General features: G+C 35.7%; 1 protein-coding gene across 2 annotated transcripts in view; it reads left to right on the forward strand.

Annotated features, from left to right (window-relative positions):
* Nucleotides 1-21,313, forward strand: part of Pik3r3 (phosphoinositide-3-kinase regulatory subunit 3) — a 75,782-nt gene extending 54,469 nt beyond the window's left edge. For both annotated transcript variants that reach the window (XM_048815460.1, XM_015485054.2), the window contains 7 exons: nucleotides 2,526-2,706; nucleotides 3,177-3,302; nucleotides 5,752-5,894; nucleotides 9,274-9,450; nucleotides 16,844-16,918; nucleotides 17,933-18,103; nucleotides 20,118-21,313. In XM_048815460.1, coding sequence (XP_048671417.1) covers nucleotides 2,526-2,706; nucleotides 3,177-3,302; nucleotides 5,752-5,894; nucleotides 9,274-9,450; nucleotides 16,844-16,918; nucleotides 17,933-18,103; nucleotides 20,118-20,316 — 1,072 coding nt within the window. In that variant the 3' untranslated portion in view covers nucleotides 20,317-21,313. The remainder of the gene's footprint in view (nucleotides 1-2,525; nucleotides 2,707-3,176; nucleotides 3,303-5,751; nucleotides 5,895-9,273; nucleotides 9,451-16,843; nucleotides 16,919-17,932; nucleotides 18,104-20,117) is intronic.
* The last annotated feature ends 155 nt before the right edge of the window (nucleotides 21,314-21,468 follow it).

Consider the following 21,468-nt stretch of genomic DNA (forward strand, 5'->3'; position numbering starts at 1 on the left):
AGGATACCATGACGGTCCCATTGATATACTTAATAACTCGTCTTTAAAAAGCCATGGGCTACATTTTTGTATTGTATCAACATATGTCCTAACTGTTCTTGGTCTTACTGGGGTGCCTCCTTCCTCTAACAATTTCTCTTCCTCGGAGGTGAACAACTTCAAACCTTGAGTCAACCATTTTCCCCAGTTTTCCTGAGAAAATTCTAGGGACAGGCAACTTGAAATAAAAACAAAATAAATCAAAACAATAACACATTGTTTTTTGAATTGGTCACCCATTCTTTCGCTCTTCCTTGGGGCGAGCAATTTCACTTACCTCCAAGCTTTAGATGTTCCCCACACGGACCACCAAATACCGCAGTCTTACTTAGCAATGGCCCTCAGCAGGTGATAGAAGAATGAATCAGACATTATTACCCTATGTGCATATATGATTACATGACTGGTGTAACTCTACATCATGTACAAGCAGAAGTATGAGAAGTTACACTCCATTTATATATGAAGTGTCAAAATGCATTCTACTGGGCTGGAGTTGTGGCTCAGTGGTAGAGAGCTTGCCTAGCATATGTGAAGTACTGGGTTTGATTCTCAGCACCACATATAAATAAATAAAAATAAAGGTCCATCAACAACTAAAAAAATAAAAAATAAAAAAGCATTCTACTGTCATGTATAACTAAATAGAACAAAAAAGCATAGCAACTAGATTTTTACATAAACGTAAAAAAAAAGATACGAAAGAAATTGATTTTTAGGATGTCACACTTTTACTTTATTAGTCTCTTGGTCTCTTGCTTGTTCTTTCTCATATCCCTGATCACTAAACACTGGTGTCTCTTGGGGTTTCAACCTTGTACCTCTTCATATGTCCAGCTATTATCAATTTCAAATAACACCTACAGGCTGACAACTCCTGAATTATCTAGTCCAGACCTTACTTCTGAACTTCAGACTCTTTTAAGAAGGTTACTATATCATCTGCTTTTGAATGTTCAATAGGCATCTCAAAAAAAGTTCTTTTTTGTAGCTTTATGCCAATAAATAAATGTCATTTTCATTATTTGAATTTTTAATATAAAAATGTTGAAATCATCTTGTTTCTTTTTCTCATTCCCATATTTTGAGGACTGTTTAATCTTTGATAAAATGAAAGATGGATGTATGTTCCTCAAAGTCCATGAGATCATGAACTAGAACAGCATACTGTTTGTTTATCATTGTATCTACAGTGGTTTGTATAATTCTTGGTAATAGTAGATGTTAAATTCATTTGTTTGAATGATTGAATGCCTTTTAATTTTAATGGAGAGACCAGCTTGAATTTATTGAGTAAATATAAGTGTACACACCTGTAGTAACTATATATGATTATGTGTTCCCTCTAAATAATATTTTCTAAGCAATAATTTAAACTAGTCCGTAGGTTCAAACATATCGTATTCGACCTTTCACAAATTCCAGTGTCTCATTTATCATTTATAATGAATAGCATGACTTAAACACATATGGAGGCGTTATTTTTTCCATTAGGCTTGTATGCTGTTCTAAGTTGAATGGGAATGGTACAGTATTTTGCTATGCTGTAATGTATTAACCTGCTGTGGTTTTAGATTGTGCCATATGATACTTGTAAAACATTGCTGTTTTAAATTTTGGTTATAAATTATCTTTCAAGGTATCATTTGGCTAGGACTCAGTAAATAAAGATGGTCTGAGCAATTCAAGCATCAAATTACATCTGTGATATACATGACTCTTCAAAAGCTATGCTTTGTGAAGCACTTGAGTAACTTGAATCATTTACATATTATGATAACATTTAGACATTCATTTCCAAGTATTATAAACAAGTATAAAAGATAATGTAAGGTGCTAGATCAGTTACCCAGCCATAAATCATTCAAGGAAGTTAATTATGTTTGTGCATTAACAAAACACTTGAGTATGTTGGTGATTGTGTGACAATGATTATTATCACCTTCATTTAGACATGGCTGCCAAAAAACAGAACCGCCTATCTTTAGGTCCTAAAGAGTTTGTCTCTGTCCTAAAAAATATTGGTAGAACTTGATTACTTTTTATTTATTTATTTATTTTTTAATGTGTGGTGCCATGGATCAACCTAGGGCCTTTGGTGTACTAGGCAAGCACTCCACCACAGAGCTACATCTGTAATCCTTGGTAGAATTTGAATTAGAAGCTTCATTCAGAAAAAGAACAAAAGATACAATTTACTTATTTTTCTTAAGTGATTTTTTGGGGGCTAACTTTGTTGATTCTGAATATATAGAATGTTGATCTTTAATAACCAAGGTATTTATGGGCAAAATAAATATATGTGAAAATAATATTATGTATACTTTCACATTCATAATTATGTGTATGCCTTTTCACTGTCTCTAGCCTTATGAACATAGTAAAACTTGTTTATTATGTGAACCAAACTTTCTATCTCCCTATGAAAGTAATATTTCAGTAGAATTTTGGGGAAAAATCAACAGTTGTTGTCTTGTTGTTCACAGGAAGGGAGGCAATAATAAGTTAATAAAGATCTATCATCGGGATGGTAAATATGGCTTTTCTGATCCTCTGACATTTAATTCTGTGGTGGAGCTCATTAACCACTATCATCATGAATCTCTTGCTCAGTACAATCCCAAACTCGATGTGAAGCTTATGTACCCAGTTTCCAAATACCAACAGGTATGATTACAGAAGTTCTTGATAATTATTGAGAAAGTCATTATTTAACCTCATTTGATTCTATTTATCAGTCAAAAAAGAAATCTAGTCATTTAAAATTTCCTACTTAATATTTTAGATATTTCTTAGATATATTTGAAACATTTTGCGGCTACCCTTTCATAATAACCCATTACATGTGGTTATTAACTTTATATGCTTCCCACTTATACTTCACTTCTTTTTTAAAAAAAAATTTTATTTTGTTCTAATTAGTTACTTCTTAAATTTTAAAGTCCTAATGATGTTTATGTGATTTAAAGGCTGATCTTAGTGTTAACAGAAGGATTTAGTGCTTTTGTATGCTTGATCTTAATGTGGCTTGAACAGTGGCTTGAACTTCTAAAGCTAAAATACAATTTAAAAACCTATAGACATGGAAAAACTTATGTCAGAATTGTTAACATTTTTTCTTTTGTTTCCCTGTGTAGGATCAGTTGGTAAAAGAAGATAACATTGATGCAGTAGGTAAAAAACTGCAAGAGTACCACTCTCAGTATCAGGAAAAGAGTAAAGAGTATGATAGGCTATATGAAGAATATACCAGAACATCCCAGGTTAGTATATTTTTATTGTTTGAGCTAATGGGTATACAATATTAGAGTTACATTATATTTTCTATAATTCACTTGAAGATCTTCAGTTGCTTTTTTAGTATACAGTATTAGAGTTACATTATATTTTCTATAATTCACTTGAAGATCTTCAGTTGCTTTTTTATTGGTTAAGGGTATAATTTTGTATCAGTTAGTATTAATAATGCCTTTTTTTTTTCTTCTTTCTTTTTCTTTTTTGGAGCTTGGGATCTAATCAGGGGTATTCTACCACTGAGCCCACTGAACTACATTCCCAGCCCTTTTTATTTTTTATTTTGAGACAGAGTCTCAACAAATTACTGAGGCTGGTCTTAAACTTGTGATCTTCTTGCCTGAACCTCTCTAGTAGCTTGGATTACAAGAAAATGCCACTGTGTCTGGCTATCTACTTAGTATTAAATGGTTGTAAGTGATTAAAAAAAATTAAATGGTTGTAAGTGAATTGATGTGTATGGGCAAAGAGAGACCCCCATACAAACACTCACTAAATAACTCTTTCAAGAACTTAACTGTGACTCTAAGAGAATTTAGGATTAAGAGAGTTTTTTTTCCCCCCCAAATTTGTTTGTATGGTAATGAGAACGAACCATTAGACAGGGAAAGTTGATAATGTAAAAGGGGCTGGCTAATGTGATAAAATGAAGTACCTGAGAAAGAGGAGGTGAGACATGTAGCACCTGTAGATAAAGGGAGAAGATAGAGAAAGGGCACAGATACAGGTAGCTTTATAGTTTTGGTGGTAGATGTAGAGACATTGTGTATGGGGGAGCTGCAGTTTTGATTGTGATTTCGAATACTTTTCCTTTTGCTTCCCTACCTACCAGTACATATACTAGTGTTAGTAGAGTCAAAAGTTTGAGTGTTTTCTTTGAAGATTCAGGGTCAGAGCTTTATGGGTAACTTTTAATCTTCCAAGGGAGTCAAGACCCTCCATAATTTAAGAGTTGATTATAATTTGAGAGTTGTAGAATCTGTAGCTAGATATTTAGATATGAACATTCCAGTGAGTGTTTAGTATTATCTGAATATGTGTGATATGCATGCAACTTTATGGCCTATCACAAGTTTCTAGCTTCCCTCATTTGCTAATCCTTTTATCACTAGTCCCACTGAGTAATTATTGATCCTGGAACATCCCTATTATTTCATATATACTTCATACCATGCCTTCTGTGTGCAGGGCTGCATTTTCTTCCTCTACCCTACTCTTTAAGACTTAGCTCAAATGTCATCTCCTCTGTGAAGTTTCCTTAAAACAATAAATAATTAGTTAATCTCACTTGGTTTCCATGCCATGACTTGAAATCAGGCTTTGTTAGGGTTCAGAAATCTATTCTACCTATCTATTATACCTAACATAAAGTGAAGGCATGCTTTATGTTTCAAAAATTTCTTTACCCTCTGGTGGGACTTTCTATATAGTAATTTTCAGTAATTATTAGTAAAAGTTGGATAATTGAGGAATTATCCCATAAGTATCAAAACTTCTAGAATTACAGATATTTAGGATGGCAATCTTTCTAGACCTTTATGCAGATTTATTGCCTTTCTAAAAAGTAAACTAAACAAAATATAGGGCCCCCCGACCTTTTTTGAAGATTTTAGGGGAATCTTGATTCAAATGCAACTTGTTGAAATATATAGGACCATTTACCCTGATGCTGAAGGGCTTAACACTGGACTTTTGGACTTACGTTTGTTTTGTGGAGTTTTTAGTTTTTTTTTTTTAATATTTATTTTTTAGTTCTAGGTGGACACAATATCTTTACTTTGTTTTTATGTGGTGCTGAGAATCAAACCCAGTGCCTCACGCATGCTAGGCAAGTGCACTACCACTTGAGCCACATCCCCAGCCTGAGTTTTTAGTTTTTCATCTTATTATTCTTAGTGAATCTACCCTTAGGAGCTATTTTCTCCCCTTTTCATTCTTTGCTCCTAATCAGGTTAATTTACTAATGAATCTGTTTGGAAAATTAAGTATGTACTTTATAAATGAAAGTAAGAATAAATATACTCTGTAGGACTCTACTGGGAATAAGACTTTGCACTTTGGTACATGGATTCTGAGCTTTATCCATTTACTCCTTCAGAACCTTTTGGGGGTTCAGCACAAAAATAGGTGCAAAGGCAGAATTTGATCCTGATGACAGGTGTTCAGGGTCAGTCTCTTGGCAGCTTGGAGACCTTTCTGTGGTGCTTAGTCTTATTTCAGGTAGTGGTTTTTTTCTTTTACAGTTTGAATAATGTTTTTGTGTATGAGTGATAGGGTAGAAGTTGAATAAAGTGTCTTGTTTTAGCCATCTTAATTGGGTTTTATATGGGATTATAACTAGGATTACAGGATTTAAGATCAAGGTTACGAAAAATAATAAAGATAATGGGATTTATGTCATTTCTTTTTTTTCTGTAGGAAATACAGATGAAGAGGACTGCAATTGAAGCTTTTAATGAAACTATTAAAATATTTGAAGAGCAATGTCACACACAAGAACAACACAGCAAAGAATATATTGAGCGATTTCGCAGAGAGGGAAATGAAAAGGAGATTGAACGGTAAGTCTGTCTGCAAGTACATCAAGTATATAATATTTCCCAGTATGCCAGTGAGATAAGACTTCTTTTCTTTCCCAATAATGCCTACCTTGCTTGATTTCATCCCCGCAAACTACACATTCCTATTATAGTGAACTACTTAATGTTCATATTAATGGCACCAAACTGAACCTCCTCTCTTCTGTGTTCTTTCTTCACCCGCCATCTCCAAATTGTTACCTTCTGTTCATCTTTAAGACTCAGATTAGATTTGACTTTTTTCTAGAAAATCTTCCCTGATTTCCCCAGTCCACTTTAGGGGCTTTTGTCATTGTCCCTACAGTGTGTGGTCCTGATCCTTAGTATTATATTTACTGAATGCCATACCCACTCAACTGCAAACTCATTGAAAGCAGGCATGGTGGCTCACTTTCCCTGATATAACCTCAATACTTTGGAGTATACAGTGGGTACTTAATGAATATTTTTTTGAACTGAAAGTCAACTTTGGCAGTTGTCTAAGCATAAATTGGAGTGTAATAAGACTATAGGTAAACTGGGTGCAGTGGCATATGTCCATAATCCCAATGAGTAGGAGGCTGAGGAAGGAGGATTGTAAGTTTGAGGCCAGCCATAGCAATTTAGCAAGTGCCTAAGCATCTTGACAAGACCCTGCCTCAAAATAAAAATGAAAATAAAGAGCTGGGGGTGTAGCTCAGTGGTAAAGCACCTCTAGGTCAAATGCTGTATCACTGCAGGAAAAGAAAAGATTCTAGGAAAGAAGATCAGCCTGACAATTATAGGTAGCTACAATGAGAGTGGCTATCAGGTTAAAAGATGGTGAGGGCCTAGATCATAGCAATAGCAGAAAAGAAGGATGAGTTGATAAAAATTCTTACCAGATGTGGCAGGCGTAGGAGACAGTAAAGATCATTCTTAGATTTCAGTGTGAGCAACTGAGAGATGGTGTTATTTACCAAAATAGAAAGTGTGTGATGATGGGCTGGGTATGGCTCAGTGGTGGATCTCTTGCCTAGTATGTGTGAGGCACTGGGTTCTGTTCTCAGCACCATGTAAAAATAAATAAATACACAAAATAAAGGTAATTATGTCCATCTACAACTAAAAATATTAATAAAAAAAAGAAAAGAAAGAAAGTATGTGATAAGAGTTCAGGATTGGACCTAATGAGTTTTGTTCCAATGAGAACCCAAATAGAGCTGTCTGGGAGGCAGGCAGCTGGTTATTTAGATTTGGAACTCAGGGTGCAGAAAGGATTTGGGAGGCCTAAATGTATGCATGGTAAACCATATGCAATGGCAAAGTAAAACTATTTGTCATATTGGTACCACATTGTTGGAAAACTTCTGTGTGCCTGAATATAGAACTACATCCTGGGAGTCAGTATTAATTTGATGGTTAAAATCATGACCTTGAACTTGCATTGGCTGTTTACTAGCTTTGCCACCTTGGGTGAGTTACTTAATCTCTTTAAGTCTGTTTCATCCTCCATAAACTGTGGATAATATCATGTTGGAATGTGTGAGAATTAAGCCACATATTATTGAGGGACAAATGAGTAATGTGAATAATTGCTTAAAATGATTTGGAATATAGCAAAACTTCATGTGTTTGAAGAGCTTATAGTCACCATCTTTTGAGTGCTTATCAAGAGGTGCTAGGCAATATTCTCTATTCCCTTTACATGTATTATCATAATAATTTAATGAAGGTAGGTACTATTGTAGAAGTCCATTTTTAGGCAGATAAAGAAATGAAGACACGGAGAAGTTAAATAATCTGCCCACAGCCCCACACTAAGTGGCAGGACAGAGATTAAAGCTAGGTATATTAATTGTGAAGTCATTGTTCTGAATTGCTGGGCTGTGCTATCTCTTAAATGTCATACATATGGCTTTACTTGTTCAGCCATGGTTGAACAAGTAAAGGGTCCAGGGCCTAGACAAGGTCACTGGGATCTTTTTTTTTTTTTAATTTTTTTATTTTTTTTTTAATCTGTCCATGGGCCTTCTTATTATTTATTTACCTATTTATTTATTTATTTATTTATGTACTTACTTATTTAGTTATGTGTGGTGCTGAGAATTGAACCCAGTGCCTCACATATGCTAAGCAAGTGCTGTATCACTGAGCTACAACCCCAGCCCTCATTGGGATTCTTTTTTTTTTTAGTCATAGATGGACACAATACCTTTATTTATTTATTTATTGGGTACCAGGGATTGAACTCAAAGCACTCGACCACTGAGCCATATCCCCAGCCCTATTTTGTATTTTATTTAGAGACAGGGTCTCACTGAGTTGCTTAGTGCCTTGCTTTTGCTGAGCCTGCTTTGAACTCACGATCCTCCTGCCTCAGCCTCCCAAGCAATTGGAATTATAGGTATGTGCCACTGCACCCAGCTTATTTATTTATTTGTTTTTATGTGGTGCTGAGAATTGAACCCAGTGCCTCACACATGCTAGGCAAACGCTCTACCACTGAGCTACAACCCAGCCCTGGGATTCTTTTTACATTGTCTTTTGGCTCAACTTTTCTCTGAGTTGCCTTTATCCTTAGGCAGTTTTCCCCCGTGAGGTGGCGGTATGGCTCCTGGAAATCCTAGGATCACATATTCATAATTTAGCAACCCCAGTGGAAAGAGAGAATCTCTCTTTTTTTTTTTTTGCAATAGTTCTGGCAAAATTCCTAGAATTGACTCACTGGGTCAGCTGGGGTCTTATTCTTATTACTGAATCAGTCATAATGGCCTGAGGATGGGGATAGGATGACATGAAATGCTCTTATTGGCTAGCCTGGGCTGTGTGTGTCTACCCCTGGATCTGAGATGAGGATAGAGAATTCTTACCTATAAGGAACATCATGTTGCCATTCCAGAAGACTAGGAATGGATCAGGCAAAAACAACAAATGCCCACCATGCTTATTTTTAGGATATTTTTAGGATAGTAGCCAGGCATGGGTGGCATTTGCCTGCAGTTCTTGTACCAAGAAGGCTGAGGCAGGAGAATCACCTGAGCCCAGGATTCAAGACCAGCCTGGGTCACATAGCAAGGGACTATCTCTTAAAAACAAAAATATTTGAGCTGGGCACCGTGGCACATACCTGTAATCCCAGCAGGTCTGGAGGCTGAGGCAGGAGGATTGTAAGTTCAAAGCCAGCCTCAGCACTTAGACCCTAAGCAATTCAGCAAACCCTATCTCTAAATAAAATATTAAAAAGGCTGAGGATGTGGCTCAGTGGTTAAGTACCCCTGTGCCCCTGGGTTCAATGTCCAGTACCAAAAAAAAAAAAAAAATTTTTTTTGAGGACCATATTCATGCTACAGGATTTTTCTGCTTTGTTGTTTTAGCCTTAATATATCAAATATTTTCACAGAATTATGATGAATTATGATAAATTGAAATCACGTCTTGGTGAGATTCATGACAGCAAAATGCGTCTAGAGAAGGATTTGAAGAAACAAGCTTTGGACAACCGGGAAATAGATAAAAAAATGAATAGTATCAAACCTGACCTGATACAGCTGCGCAAGATCCGAGATCAGCATCTTGTGTAAGTAGTCTGGGGCTATGTGGGGAGGGATACACCAGCATCAGATTACCAATGGAACTAGAGATAGTATAGGAAATTTAAGAAGAACTTTATAATTGAGAACTAGTCAGTAAAATTGTAAGAGTTTAGGAACACAGCCCTGTTAGTAGTAGGGGGTCCCAGAGGGGGCAAACCAGGATGTGGAACTCTATACAAATGCCTTGGAAATCTCAGAGGGTGACTATGGCATCACAAAGTGATATAGATGAAAAAGTAAAGGTTAATGTTGCCTAAAACATAAAAACCGGAATCTTAGATTACATGGTAGAACCATAGAAACCGAAATTGCCCCTCAGAGACATTAACAATGAGAGCACACAAAAAAAGTTATCAGAACAGTCTCTTACAGGATTTTTATACTCAAGAAATGAAATTCTGTATTTAAATAACAGAAATGTGTCTATCATGGGCACTTGAGATAACTTGAGTAGTGAAACCCAATTCTTTAGTATTAGGAAAAGCTATATAGTTTAGCCAAATATAGGTATAATGGGAATATTATCCAAATATAATCAAACAAAACGTGTTGAAAGGATTTTTAGAAGGACAAATGGCTGCTTTATAGAGGGAGAGAATCTATGAAAAGAGAAAATATATTAGGCTTAGTTCTAGGTAATGAATAGACTTAAGAAATATATGTGTGGATCACTTTTATGCATATAACACCACTCAATTCAAATTCCTGGTAAGAAAAAAAAGAGAAAAGACCTCTGATTCTGTTTTTTTTTCAGAGACCCTAGGGTTTCTTTGTGTGAGAAAGGGGGAGGGAACAAAATGTAAGCCTAGAGATTGGAACAGTGGCAAATGAGTTTCAATAGAGGAAAATTTAGATAATATTTTTTGAGATAAACAAAACTACACCATTCTGAGTAGTTTTTAATAACACCTGTCTCAAGGGATTATTTCTGTTTGCTGTCGTGGCCCAAAAAAGTTAAGCAAATATATATACCATAGAGAAGAGCTTTATAAATAAGATAATGACATGCCCTTATGTAAAAGTAGGGTACACCCACTTTCAGGATGCTTTTGTAGTTCTAGTCACATCACAAAGTTGAAGAAAGCCCAAGAAGGCTATGCTGTGGACCAAAGGAATGAAAGGAAGTACTTCTTTGCCCTGAAAAGCAATAAAGATATTAGGATATTAGGAAATATACCATCCCAAAGGACATGAATAAATGTGGAATCTTATTCATTGGGTTGCTGTAACAAAATACTATAAACTGGGTAGCTTATAAGCAACAACAGTCACTTCACAGGTTAGGAGACTTAAAAGTCTTGAGATTAAGGCCCTGGTAGATTCAGTGCCTGGTGAGGGACTGCCCTGTTTTATACATAGCCCATTTTAGTTATATTCTGACATGATGAAAGGATGAGTGGTGTCTTTTAGATTTCTTTTATAAGGACATTAATCCTGTTCATGAGGCTTCTACTCCCAACCTAACCACCTTCCTCTTCCTTATATTATAACATGACCTTGGTGGTTAGAATTTCAACATGTGAATTTTGGGAAGACACAAACATTCAGACCACAGAATATGATAAACCAAACCTTGAAACCTCCTTTAATGAGTTCTATAAGCTAAACATAAAAGAGTTTAGATAATGTGGATGACACAGACAACCATTGTCCCTTTTAGAAGGGTTGTTTCAAAGAGGATAGTCCAGTATTCAATAGTACACAGTTTTATGTTTCTAACAGAGAATTATCTCTAGGTTTGGTGGATTTGATCTGTTTCAGTGCTGAAATTTGATTAGTCAGACCTGAAGAAAATGGGTTGTAAAATATGTGCTGCTTATTGGTGGCATTGTATGATACTGAGTTTGCTCTCTCATTGATCTTGTTTTGAAGTGGAAATAGGTTGGAATTCTGCAGTATGCATCTAGCGATTGTCATTTGTTCATTGATTCCTCTTTGGGTATGGATATATCCCTGACTTCCCGCTGCATATTTTTATTTATTTATTTATTTTTGGTGCTGGGGATCGAACCCAAGGCCTTGTACATACAAGGCAAGCACTCTACCAACTGAGCTCTATCCCCAGCCCCCACTGCATATTTATTGAGATTCTCTGCTGAGATCCTGGTGTACTATTTCTAGGATATTCTAGAATGTTTACATATAAAATTTCATTTTTAAAATAAAGAATAAAATATATCCATTTACTTTAATATTAAAAATGGGGAAAGCCTATCTATGGTGATAGAATTAAAAATAGTGATTACTTATATTGGGGTATTGATAGAAAAATTGTACGAAATGTTCTGAATCTCAATTGGAATGTAAGTTTATACATATATAAAATTCATCAATCTGTACATGTAAGATTAACATAATTCATATGTATTATAACTCTGTACACTAAAATTTTTCTTAGGTATAAAAATCCTATAAAGTTTCTTTGAATAAAAAAGGAATTTGAAACAGTTGTAGTGGTACATACCTATAATTCTAGCTACTCAGAGGGCTAAAACAGGAGGATCTCAATTTTGAGGCCAGCCTTGGCAACTGAGTGAGATCCCCATTTCAAAAATAGAAAGGATTGGGGATGTTACTTCGTGGTAGAATGCCCTGGATTCAATCCCCAATTCTACTAAAAAAGAGGGGTAGGAATTATATATTGTCAGAGTATTTCTCTTTCATCATGAGTTAAGGTTACTTTTCATGGTTACCATTTACTTTTTTTGGTATTCATAAATCTAAATTCATAAATTAAAAAATGAATACCTTGCCGAGACAATTAATATAGATACATCAGTGATAAGCTCTGAGTAACATGAACTGGGGATTTTGCAGCTAAAAGAGTCCTGCAGAGGATGGTATATTCTGTTTTTAAAGAAACTTTATTGAGACATAATTTATATTCCATACAAGTTATCCATTTAAAAAAGTGTGTGATTGAAAGTCAGATGTGGTGGTATATGCTTGTAGTTCTAGCCACTCAGGAAGTTGAAGTGGGAGGATCATTGGGGTCCACAAGTTTGAGACCAACCTGGGCAACATAGAAAGATTCTGTCTCAGAAAAAAAAAAAAGTGTGTAATTCAAAGTGTTTAGTATATTCAGAGGTATTTACAATCATTACCATGTGTTTTAGAACATTTTCATCACAGTAGAAGGAAATCCTGTACCCTTTACTACCTACTACCTACATTCCCCCAACCCTAGGTAACTATTAATCTACTTTATGTCTATATGGATTTGCCTATTCAGGACATTTCATATAAGTGGAAACATTTAATACAGTCTTTTAAGACTGGCTTCTTTCACTTAGCATGATATTTAAAGGTTCATCCATGTAATATGTAGCTATATATAGCACTCAATTCCTTTTATTACCTGAATAGTATTCCATTTTATGGATGGATACACCACATTTTGTTTAACCATCATTAATTGATGAACAACTGTTCTTTTTTTTCTTTTGGTACCGGGGAGTGAACCCAGAACCACTTAATCCAATCCTTTTTTATATTTTAACATCCCAGCCCTTTTTTATATTTTAAAAGACAGGGTCTTGCCAAGTTGCTTAGGATCTCACTAAGTTGCTGAGGCTGGCTTTGAACTCACAATCCTCCTGTCTCAACCTCCCCAGTCATTGGTATTATAGGAATGCGCCACTCTGCCTACTCACTTTCCTCTTATTTAGGGGAGTATTATGCTCTTTTCATAAAATTTGGTGCAAGACAAGTCACTTTCTTCTTTTTCTTTAAAGTAAAATCAATTTATTGGGGTATGAAATTGACCAATTATATTGTGTACATGTATGAATATGTAACAGTTAATTCCACTAATATGTATAATTATAATAAACAAAATAAAAATTTTGAAAAAGAGGGCTGGGGTGTAGCTTAGTGATAGAGTGCTTGCTTAGCAAATGTGAGGCCCTGCATTCAATCACCAGCACTGCAAATAAATAAATAAATAAATAGATAAATAAATAATAAACTAAAAATATATAAGTAGGGCTGGGGATGTGGCTCAAGCAGTAACACGCCCACCTGGCATATGCGGGGCGCTGGGTTCGATCCTCAGCACCACATAAAAATAAAATAAAGATGTTGTGTCCACTGAAAACTGAAAAATAAATATTAAAAAATTCTCTCTCTCTCTTCTCTATCTTTAAATATATCTTTAAATATATATATATATATATATATATATATATATATATATATATATATATACACACACACACACACATACAGTATTACCCCCCTCCTCCAAAAAAAGGCAGAGAAAAAAAAATAAAGGCTATTCAGAGGAAAATCAAATCAATTTTTTCCAAGATCCCACCTACCAGAAAATTACGGAAGCACAAGGTCCTTTATTCCTCCCTGGCCTGATTGCTATCATTGCATGCTTGCTTCCTCTGCTCCTAGTCTTTGGGCCTTGCCATCTGGTTAAATACTTCTGTTCTAGAAAATTCAGAGGTGCCCTTCACAATAATCTCCTATTTGACTATTAATAGACTCTGTATCTTAAAATCTTCTTGTGCTCCATTCAGGTGACTGTGTGTGAGCCACCCACTTCGTCACACCATTTCATATTTATTCTATGTCCAGGGACTATTGCTTTAAGTTGAAACTTTTTTTTCTGTCCCCTCTTTCAGTGACTTCCTAGCTTAATCTCTTGATCACTGGAGACTGAAACACAAACTCTCTTCCTCTTCAAGCGTGGTAGTTAGGTTATAAGGCCAATTAGATCTTTGGAAAGAATGCTGTATACACCTCCAACCCGACTTGCTGGGGCAGAGGCAAGGAAAGGATATAAACTATTGTTTTCTCTCTGAAGATAATTTCAGTATAAACTATGGGAGTGTATTTTCCTTGTTTTTTTTTTTCTTTTTTCTTGAAAGAAGAGCTGACTAAGGTACAAAGAGAGGCTGGTCTGAGACTACACAATTAGAATCAGCATTAAAAAGCACAAATAAAAAAATGAAAATAAGGGACTGGAGTTGTGGCTCAGTGGTAGAGCGCTTGCCTGGCACGTGTGAAGTACTGGGGTTCGATTCTCAGCACCGCATACATACACATAAATAAATAAATAAATAAATTTAAGAAAGAAAAGATCCATTAACAACTAAAATAAAAGTTTAAAAAAATTAAAAAAACAGAGAACTAGATATAGGTCTTTTGACACCTTGCCTCATATTTTTCCCATGGAATTTACTGCCTTCACATGTGATTAAGTATTACTCAATAACAGTAAATTAAGTATGAATTACATATTAACTAATGTAATTTGAGCTTTTTCAAAATGACTTTTAAAAGTTTAACAGCTCTTGGCATTGTTAATAGGACTCCAAACTGCATAATAATCTTTCAAGTGGATTTTGGGGAGATTGAGAAAGTTTCATAAATGGAAGGTAGACCAAACATTGTTCTTTTTTTCCTTTTCTCCTAGCCTTTCTTGGGCTAATTTCCCTCCCAGAATGGAAGGCTCAGTGTAAAGTGGTTGGTGGTTAAAAGAAAATGGGGCTCAGGAGAAACTATGGTGTGATTAATTCAGCTCAAACTTCTTACCCAGTATAATTGTTTCTTTCCTTTATTTATTTATTTTTGTTGTTGTTGGAGATGGACAGAATGTCTTTGTTTGTTTATTTTACGTGGTGCTAAGGATCAAACCCAGTGCCTCATACGTGCGCTCTGCCACTCAGCTACAGCCTCAGCCCTACTTGTTTCTTTAATAAAGGGAAGATTGGTTTCTTTAAGGATAGAAAACTTTGGTGATAAGAATGTTTAGAGGAGAGTCTCAAGATATTTTACTAGAAGTGGTAATGTGGGATTGTTATTAAATTGGTTCTATTAAAATCATATTATCTATTTTCCAGCTTCATTAAGTATTAACATGAAATCAGGTAAACTAAAGGGTGAGTCTTCCTGAGACAGTCTGAAAAATCTGTGTGAAAGAATTTTAAAAGAAACTTAAGGGGCTGGGGATGTGGCTCAAGTGGTAGTGCGCTTGCCTGGCATGCGTGCGGCCCAGGTTCGATCCTCAGCACCACATACAAACAAAGATGTTGTGTCCGCCGAAAACTAAAAAATAAATATTAAAATTCTCTCTCTCTCTCTCTAAAAAAAAAAAAAGAAAAAAGAAACTTAAAAATTAGGTATGATTTAGGTTATGTAAAAATTAGGTATGATTTAGATTATGTAATGTACTTGAGGTCAGAGACAGATAGAAGATGATCCTGGAATTGTGAAGATTTTGTTAAAAGCAGTCCACCAGCCAGGCTTGTTTGCGTAGTGATTTGGTAGGCTGAGCAGGAGGATTTAAAGTTCGAGGCCGGCCTGGGCAACTTAGCAAGATCCTGTCTCAAAATCTAAAAGATTCAAAAGGGCTGGGGCTATAACTGAGTAGTAGAGCATCCTTGGGTTCAATCCCCAGTATGGCCCCTCACCCCTTGCCCTCTAAAAGCAGTCCACCGGCAAATGTTTACTGTGTATTAATTTAATATCTGAATATCCTTGTGCTTGCACCATTTTAAGCATTGAGAATATAGCTTTGAACAGGACAGACCCCTTTCTTTAAAACAATTTACATTTTAGTGAGGGAGACAAACCTAAGCAGTGAAAACATAAAATTATAAATTTTAGCCAAGTGCTATGAAGTTGATAAAATAAAGGGTAGAGAATGATTGGGGGCTGTCTGGGTTGGGACAGTTAGGGTAGTTATGTCTGAGGAGATGGCATGATGAGACCTGACTGATAAGGAGTCTTGGTTGGGGGTGGTAATGAATGAAAGTTTTTATTCTCTACTTAAGTTTTAGACTATTGGCCATCTAGAAGGAAATAAATTTAACAGTTTACATCATTTTATATCTAAATGTTAGTATTTTAAGTTACTATGATTTGCTTGGTGATAAAATAAACTCATATTAATTACTCAGTTTGCCATCCTGAATTTCTTGTCTACTTAGGTACAAAATTGGATCTTGAAATTACTGGTTAGAATTTTAAACTTGAATTCAACAGGTCACACAGGAAGTGGGTCCTCTGGCTTAGTGATACCATGCTCACCAAACTAATGATTTCTGAAACAGATGTGCCACTGTGTTTGAGTGGCATAAGCTTCTAGAAAAGGGAAAAAAAAAAAAAAAGAAAGTAAGAGATGTGTCTAATTTCAAATTTCAAGTTGTTTTCTGTATTTCTGCCGTTTGTGTAAAAGATTAATTCATCATAATATAATTTAAAGAAAAGTAACAGAGAGACTCATTTAGGGAAACCTCTGGTTACTCTTTGTGACACTAGGGAAAATAAGAGGTTCCTGGACTCAGGAAATTTGGTTGCCTTGGATTTATCTACTTTGTCTAAACAGTTTATATAAATTCTGACATGGTTTCTTCCCTCTGGCAGATGGCTCAATCACAAAGGAGTGAGACAGAAGCGCCTGAATGCCTGGCTGGGAATCAAGAATGAGGATGCTGATGAGTAAGTTGTCTCTAAACCTTTCTGTCAGAGGCTTTGTTCCTAGTATAAGACAGAGGCTTTCTTATCATGCTGAAAACTGGTTCTCATTGTCACTTGAGGATATTGAATGAAGAACTTTGCATCTCTTTTTAATTGAATTGTCTTAAGAGTACCCTATGGGCACTTGAGTTCAGAAACCTGCCCAGCCCCATGAAAACTGGATGCGTAAAAACTACTATTCAGATATTTATGTTTCAGCTTATTGGATAAGACATGTGAATTCTATGTTTTCTGTACCATAGCAAGTAATGAATTTGTTAAAAACTACCTAACTAGCTATGCTTATAATCCCAGTGATTTTGTAGGCTGAGGCAGGAGGTTTCCAAGTTTGAGACCAACTTAGGCAACTAGTGAGATCCTGTCTCGAAATAAAAAATAACAGGTATGGTGGTGCACACCTGTAATCCCAGTGGCTCGAGGCTGACACAGGAGGATCACAAGTTTAAACCAGCCTTAGCAATTTAGTGAACTTAGCAAGACTGTCTCTAAATAAAATATAAAAAAGGGCTGGGGATGAGACTCAGTGGTTAAGCACCCTGGGTTCAATCCCCGGCACCTGCCTAAATAAATAAATAAATAAATAAATAAAGGGTTGAGGCTGTACCTTTGCTAGAGTACCCCTGGGCTCAAGCTCCCCAGTACACCACAAACAAAAAATAACAACACCCAACCAAATCAAAATTTGTCATTTTATGGTTAAACATTTAGAAGAGCATTTTATTTATGAATTTGCTGTTAGATATAAATAAACTGATTATTAGAATAATATTTTATTTTATTTAATTTATTTTTTTTAAAGAGAGAGAGAGAATTTTTTAATATTTATTTTTTAGTTATTGGCAGACACAACATCATTGTTTGTACGTGGTGCCTCTGAGGATTGAACCCGGTCCGCACGCATGCCAGGCGAGTGTGCTACCGCTTGAGCCACATCCCCAGCCCCATAGAATAATGTTTTAAATATTTAAATTTTAGGACCTATTTTATCAATGAGGAAGATGAAAACTTGCCACATTATGATGAGAAAACCTGGTTTGTTGAAGATATCAATCGTGTACAAGCAGAGGACTTGCTTTATGGGAAACCTGATGGTGCATTCTTAATTCGTGAAAGTAGCAAGAAAGGATGCTATGCCTGCTCTGTGGTGTAAGTCTTTTGAAATCTTATGCGTTGATTAATAGAAAATCAACGCCTCATGAAATTAGTTAACATATGGTTATGTTATGGCTTACTTAGACCATTAATATTGGTACAAAGAAAACAGTTTTAGAAAAAATAATATCTAAAGTTATCTTGGGGATTTTAATTTACATGGTAAACAGATTAGGCCTTGTGTTGTTGCTATTAGAGTTCAAGTGTCTGTGAGTCTAGAATTGAAAAAAATTCTTTAGTAGTCTCATACGCCTAATTTAATTTTTAATTAAATTTGTTTAGGTGGTGATATAAAATGTGGATACATTTTTCTTAAGATGATCTTAGGACTTTATTGGAAAAGTCTGTTTTCTTTTTAATGGAAAGTGAAATTTGGAGATAACTATATCTTTTTTTTAAATTTACTTTTAGTTGTAGTGTTGGACACAATCCCTTTATTTATTTATTTATTTTTATGTGGTGCTGGGGATTAAACCCAGGGCCTCACACATGCTAGGCAAGCATTCTACCACTGAGCTACAACCCCAGCCCAAGATATCTCTATCTTAATCAGAATTTGCCTGAGTGTTATGTATATTCCTTAAGAAGGCACATCTTCTTTGACACAGTTTGTACTTAGAAGATGATATGATGGTGAGGGCAAGATTTGGTGCCAGATATAATGGGTTCAGATGTAGGTTCTAACTGCTTATCAGCTGTGTAACTCTGGGTAAATTACTTAACTGTTCTTTGCCCAGTTTCTTTATCTATAAAATGAGGGTAATAAAAACAGTACCTACTTTGAGGTTTTGGTAAAGTTCAAATAACATATTTATATATGTGTGTGTGTGTGTGTGTGTATATATATATATATATATAATGTAGTATGCTTTAAATAGGGCATAATAAGTAAATGTTACCTACTACTATTGTGATATAATTATGCTACTCCTGGGTATGGCAGAAGGCAAAATAAAGATGACAAAGTTATTGTGCCCTCAAAGAAAGTAAGGATAGACAAAGGGCATTCATATTAATCTGCTTTGTTTGATCATCCTGCCTTCAGTAGTCAATTTATGTCATGGATTCAAGTGTTTGAATCAAGTTTGCCAGGTTTCAAAAACCACATTTTTCAGTTGCATCAGGCTTTCTTCATTTCATAAATTATTTAGGATAAACAAAATCACTATGAAATAGGTATCACTAGTAGGTTGGTCACATGTAGAACTGTTAATTATGGTGAAGAAAAAGAAGTTTGGGGCTGGACTTTGAAAGGATGGTTGTTTATGGGCAAAAAAATGGGAGTGCATCATAAAGTGCATTGGTTTACTGTCATCCAAAGATAGAACTACTTGCAACATTTCATTTCTCTTTGACCTGTGCTGCTGAAGTCATCTGAATGGAAATGACAGGGGAGGATAGTTTTTGCAAGATTTGGAATCTTTTAAGAAAAATAGATCCCAATTAGATCCTAATTCATGTTTGTATAGATATGTCAAAATATTTACATTCCACTGTTCAGGCCTAATTAAAAGTAAGTGAAAAGATCTTATATATTAAGAATACTTAATATTAATTGATCTATGCATTCAGCACAGATCTATCAGAATCCTAGCTAGGTATTTGCAGAAACTGACAAGATGTTCCTAAAATTCGTAGGAAAATGCAAGGGATCCCGAGTAGCCAAAATAACCTTTAAAAAATAGAAACAAGTTGGAGAAGTCACACATTGATTTCATAAGTTATTACAAAGCTATATTAATCAAGACTTGTGTGGTACTGAGAAGGGTAGACATGTAGATCAATGAATAGAGAAATAAACTCTGCATTCAATATGTCTGTCTGTGGCCAAACCTATAAGAGGGTGAGGAGAACACAATTTTACAAGCTTTGTCTGATTGACAAAATATGGGTTTTGACAAAAAAATGGGTCCCCTCCTTTACATAACAATTGCTCTCAGACTTCTGACCATTCATTGTCCCTTTTTCATTAACTGCCTTAACATTTTTCTCTGGTGTCTCTTTGTAGTGCCGATGGGGAAGTGAAACACTGTGTGATCTACAGCACTGCTCGGGGATATGGCTTTGCAGAGCCCTACAACCTGTACAGCTCACTGAAGGAGCTGGTGCTCCATTACCAGCAGACATCCCTGATTCAGCACAATGACTCCCTCAACGTTAGGCTTGCCTATCCTGTTCATGCACAGATGCCTTCACTCTGCAGATAAAGAGGGAGTGGGAAGAGAGGTGGCTCTCTAGCATTTTTTTCTACAGTTTTTATTAGACTACGATGAGGGCATTCTTTCTACGTAGACTGCTTGTTTTGCACAAGAAGTGATTCTGTGAATGTGAAGTGGAAGTGGAGAGGCCGAGCAGTAGCTGGCCAGGATGGGGGGAATCAGGGGCCTGGGGTCTCTGGGACTCAGCTGTGCTGCTGCACTGACATACTAACCTGGAAGCAGATGTTGTTTTGGAAAGTCTATTTCATTGGGGTTTTTATTTTTGTTTAGCCAGGCACCCTCTACAGAAACACTAGGCTTGATGGGGTAGAGGGTGGGAGTCGTACTTGGAAACATCTGAAGAGTCCATGTCCTCTTTTGTTCTTCAACTCTGAGAATGCAGCAGAGACATGGCTCTTTTGGGAGTTCAGATTTGCTTTAGCAGTTTCTCTTCTCCTGCAAAAGATGACTGTTTCGTTCTATGGTAGGATGGGATTTGGTTTAAAAAAAAAAAAAAAAAAAGACAACCAAAGCAAAGTAGGGAGGTTTGGGATTTCATTTAAAGAATCTAAGCAAGGGGTTAAAAAACCCCTTCAACTGAAGGTACTTTATTTCTTACCAACATAATTTAGGCTTCAGCGTCTCACTATCTCCTCCCTCTAAAGAAGCATTTATGTTCAGACACCAGCAAAACAATGTTTGTTGCCAGACTAAGGTCTAAGGAGAGAAAGTGGCACTAGTAACTAAATGCATACTTCTGTACCAAAACTTGAAAATAAGAAAACTAGAAATGTGATATTTAGCAAACACTAAACTGGTTGATGTATTTCCTTCTGCCCTGCCCTTGTTTCTCAGATGAGAAATAGCATTCTTTTTGTGGGGATAGTGAGCTTTGAATCATAAAACAAAGTTGGTGCTTGTGTGGTGTTTCCCTAGCCTAAAGAATGATCTGTTGTTTGAAAACCTTTGTAACTTGTTTGTATGAGTAAAGAAAAGGTGCAATCCAGTGCTTTTAGATGGCTTGATATACCAAATAATGATATAGAACAACATTCTTACATGTGCTTCCCCAAGTTTAAAGGCCCTGCAAAAATACTATAAATGATTTAATTTCCTTTCATCTACCCCTCCTTTGCTTTGGTAGGGCTCGGGAGCCTACTT

The sequence above is a fragment of the Marmota marmota genome, unplaced genomic scaffold (genome assembly GCF_001458135.2).
Source record: "Marmota marmota marmota unplaced genomic scaffold, marMar, whole genome shotgun sequence".
Lineage (NCBI taxonomy): Eukaryota > Metazoa > Chordata > Mammalia > Rodentia > Sciuridae > Marmota > Marmota marmota.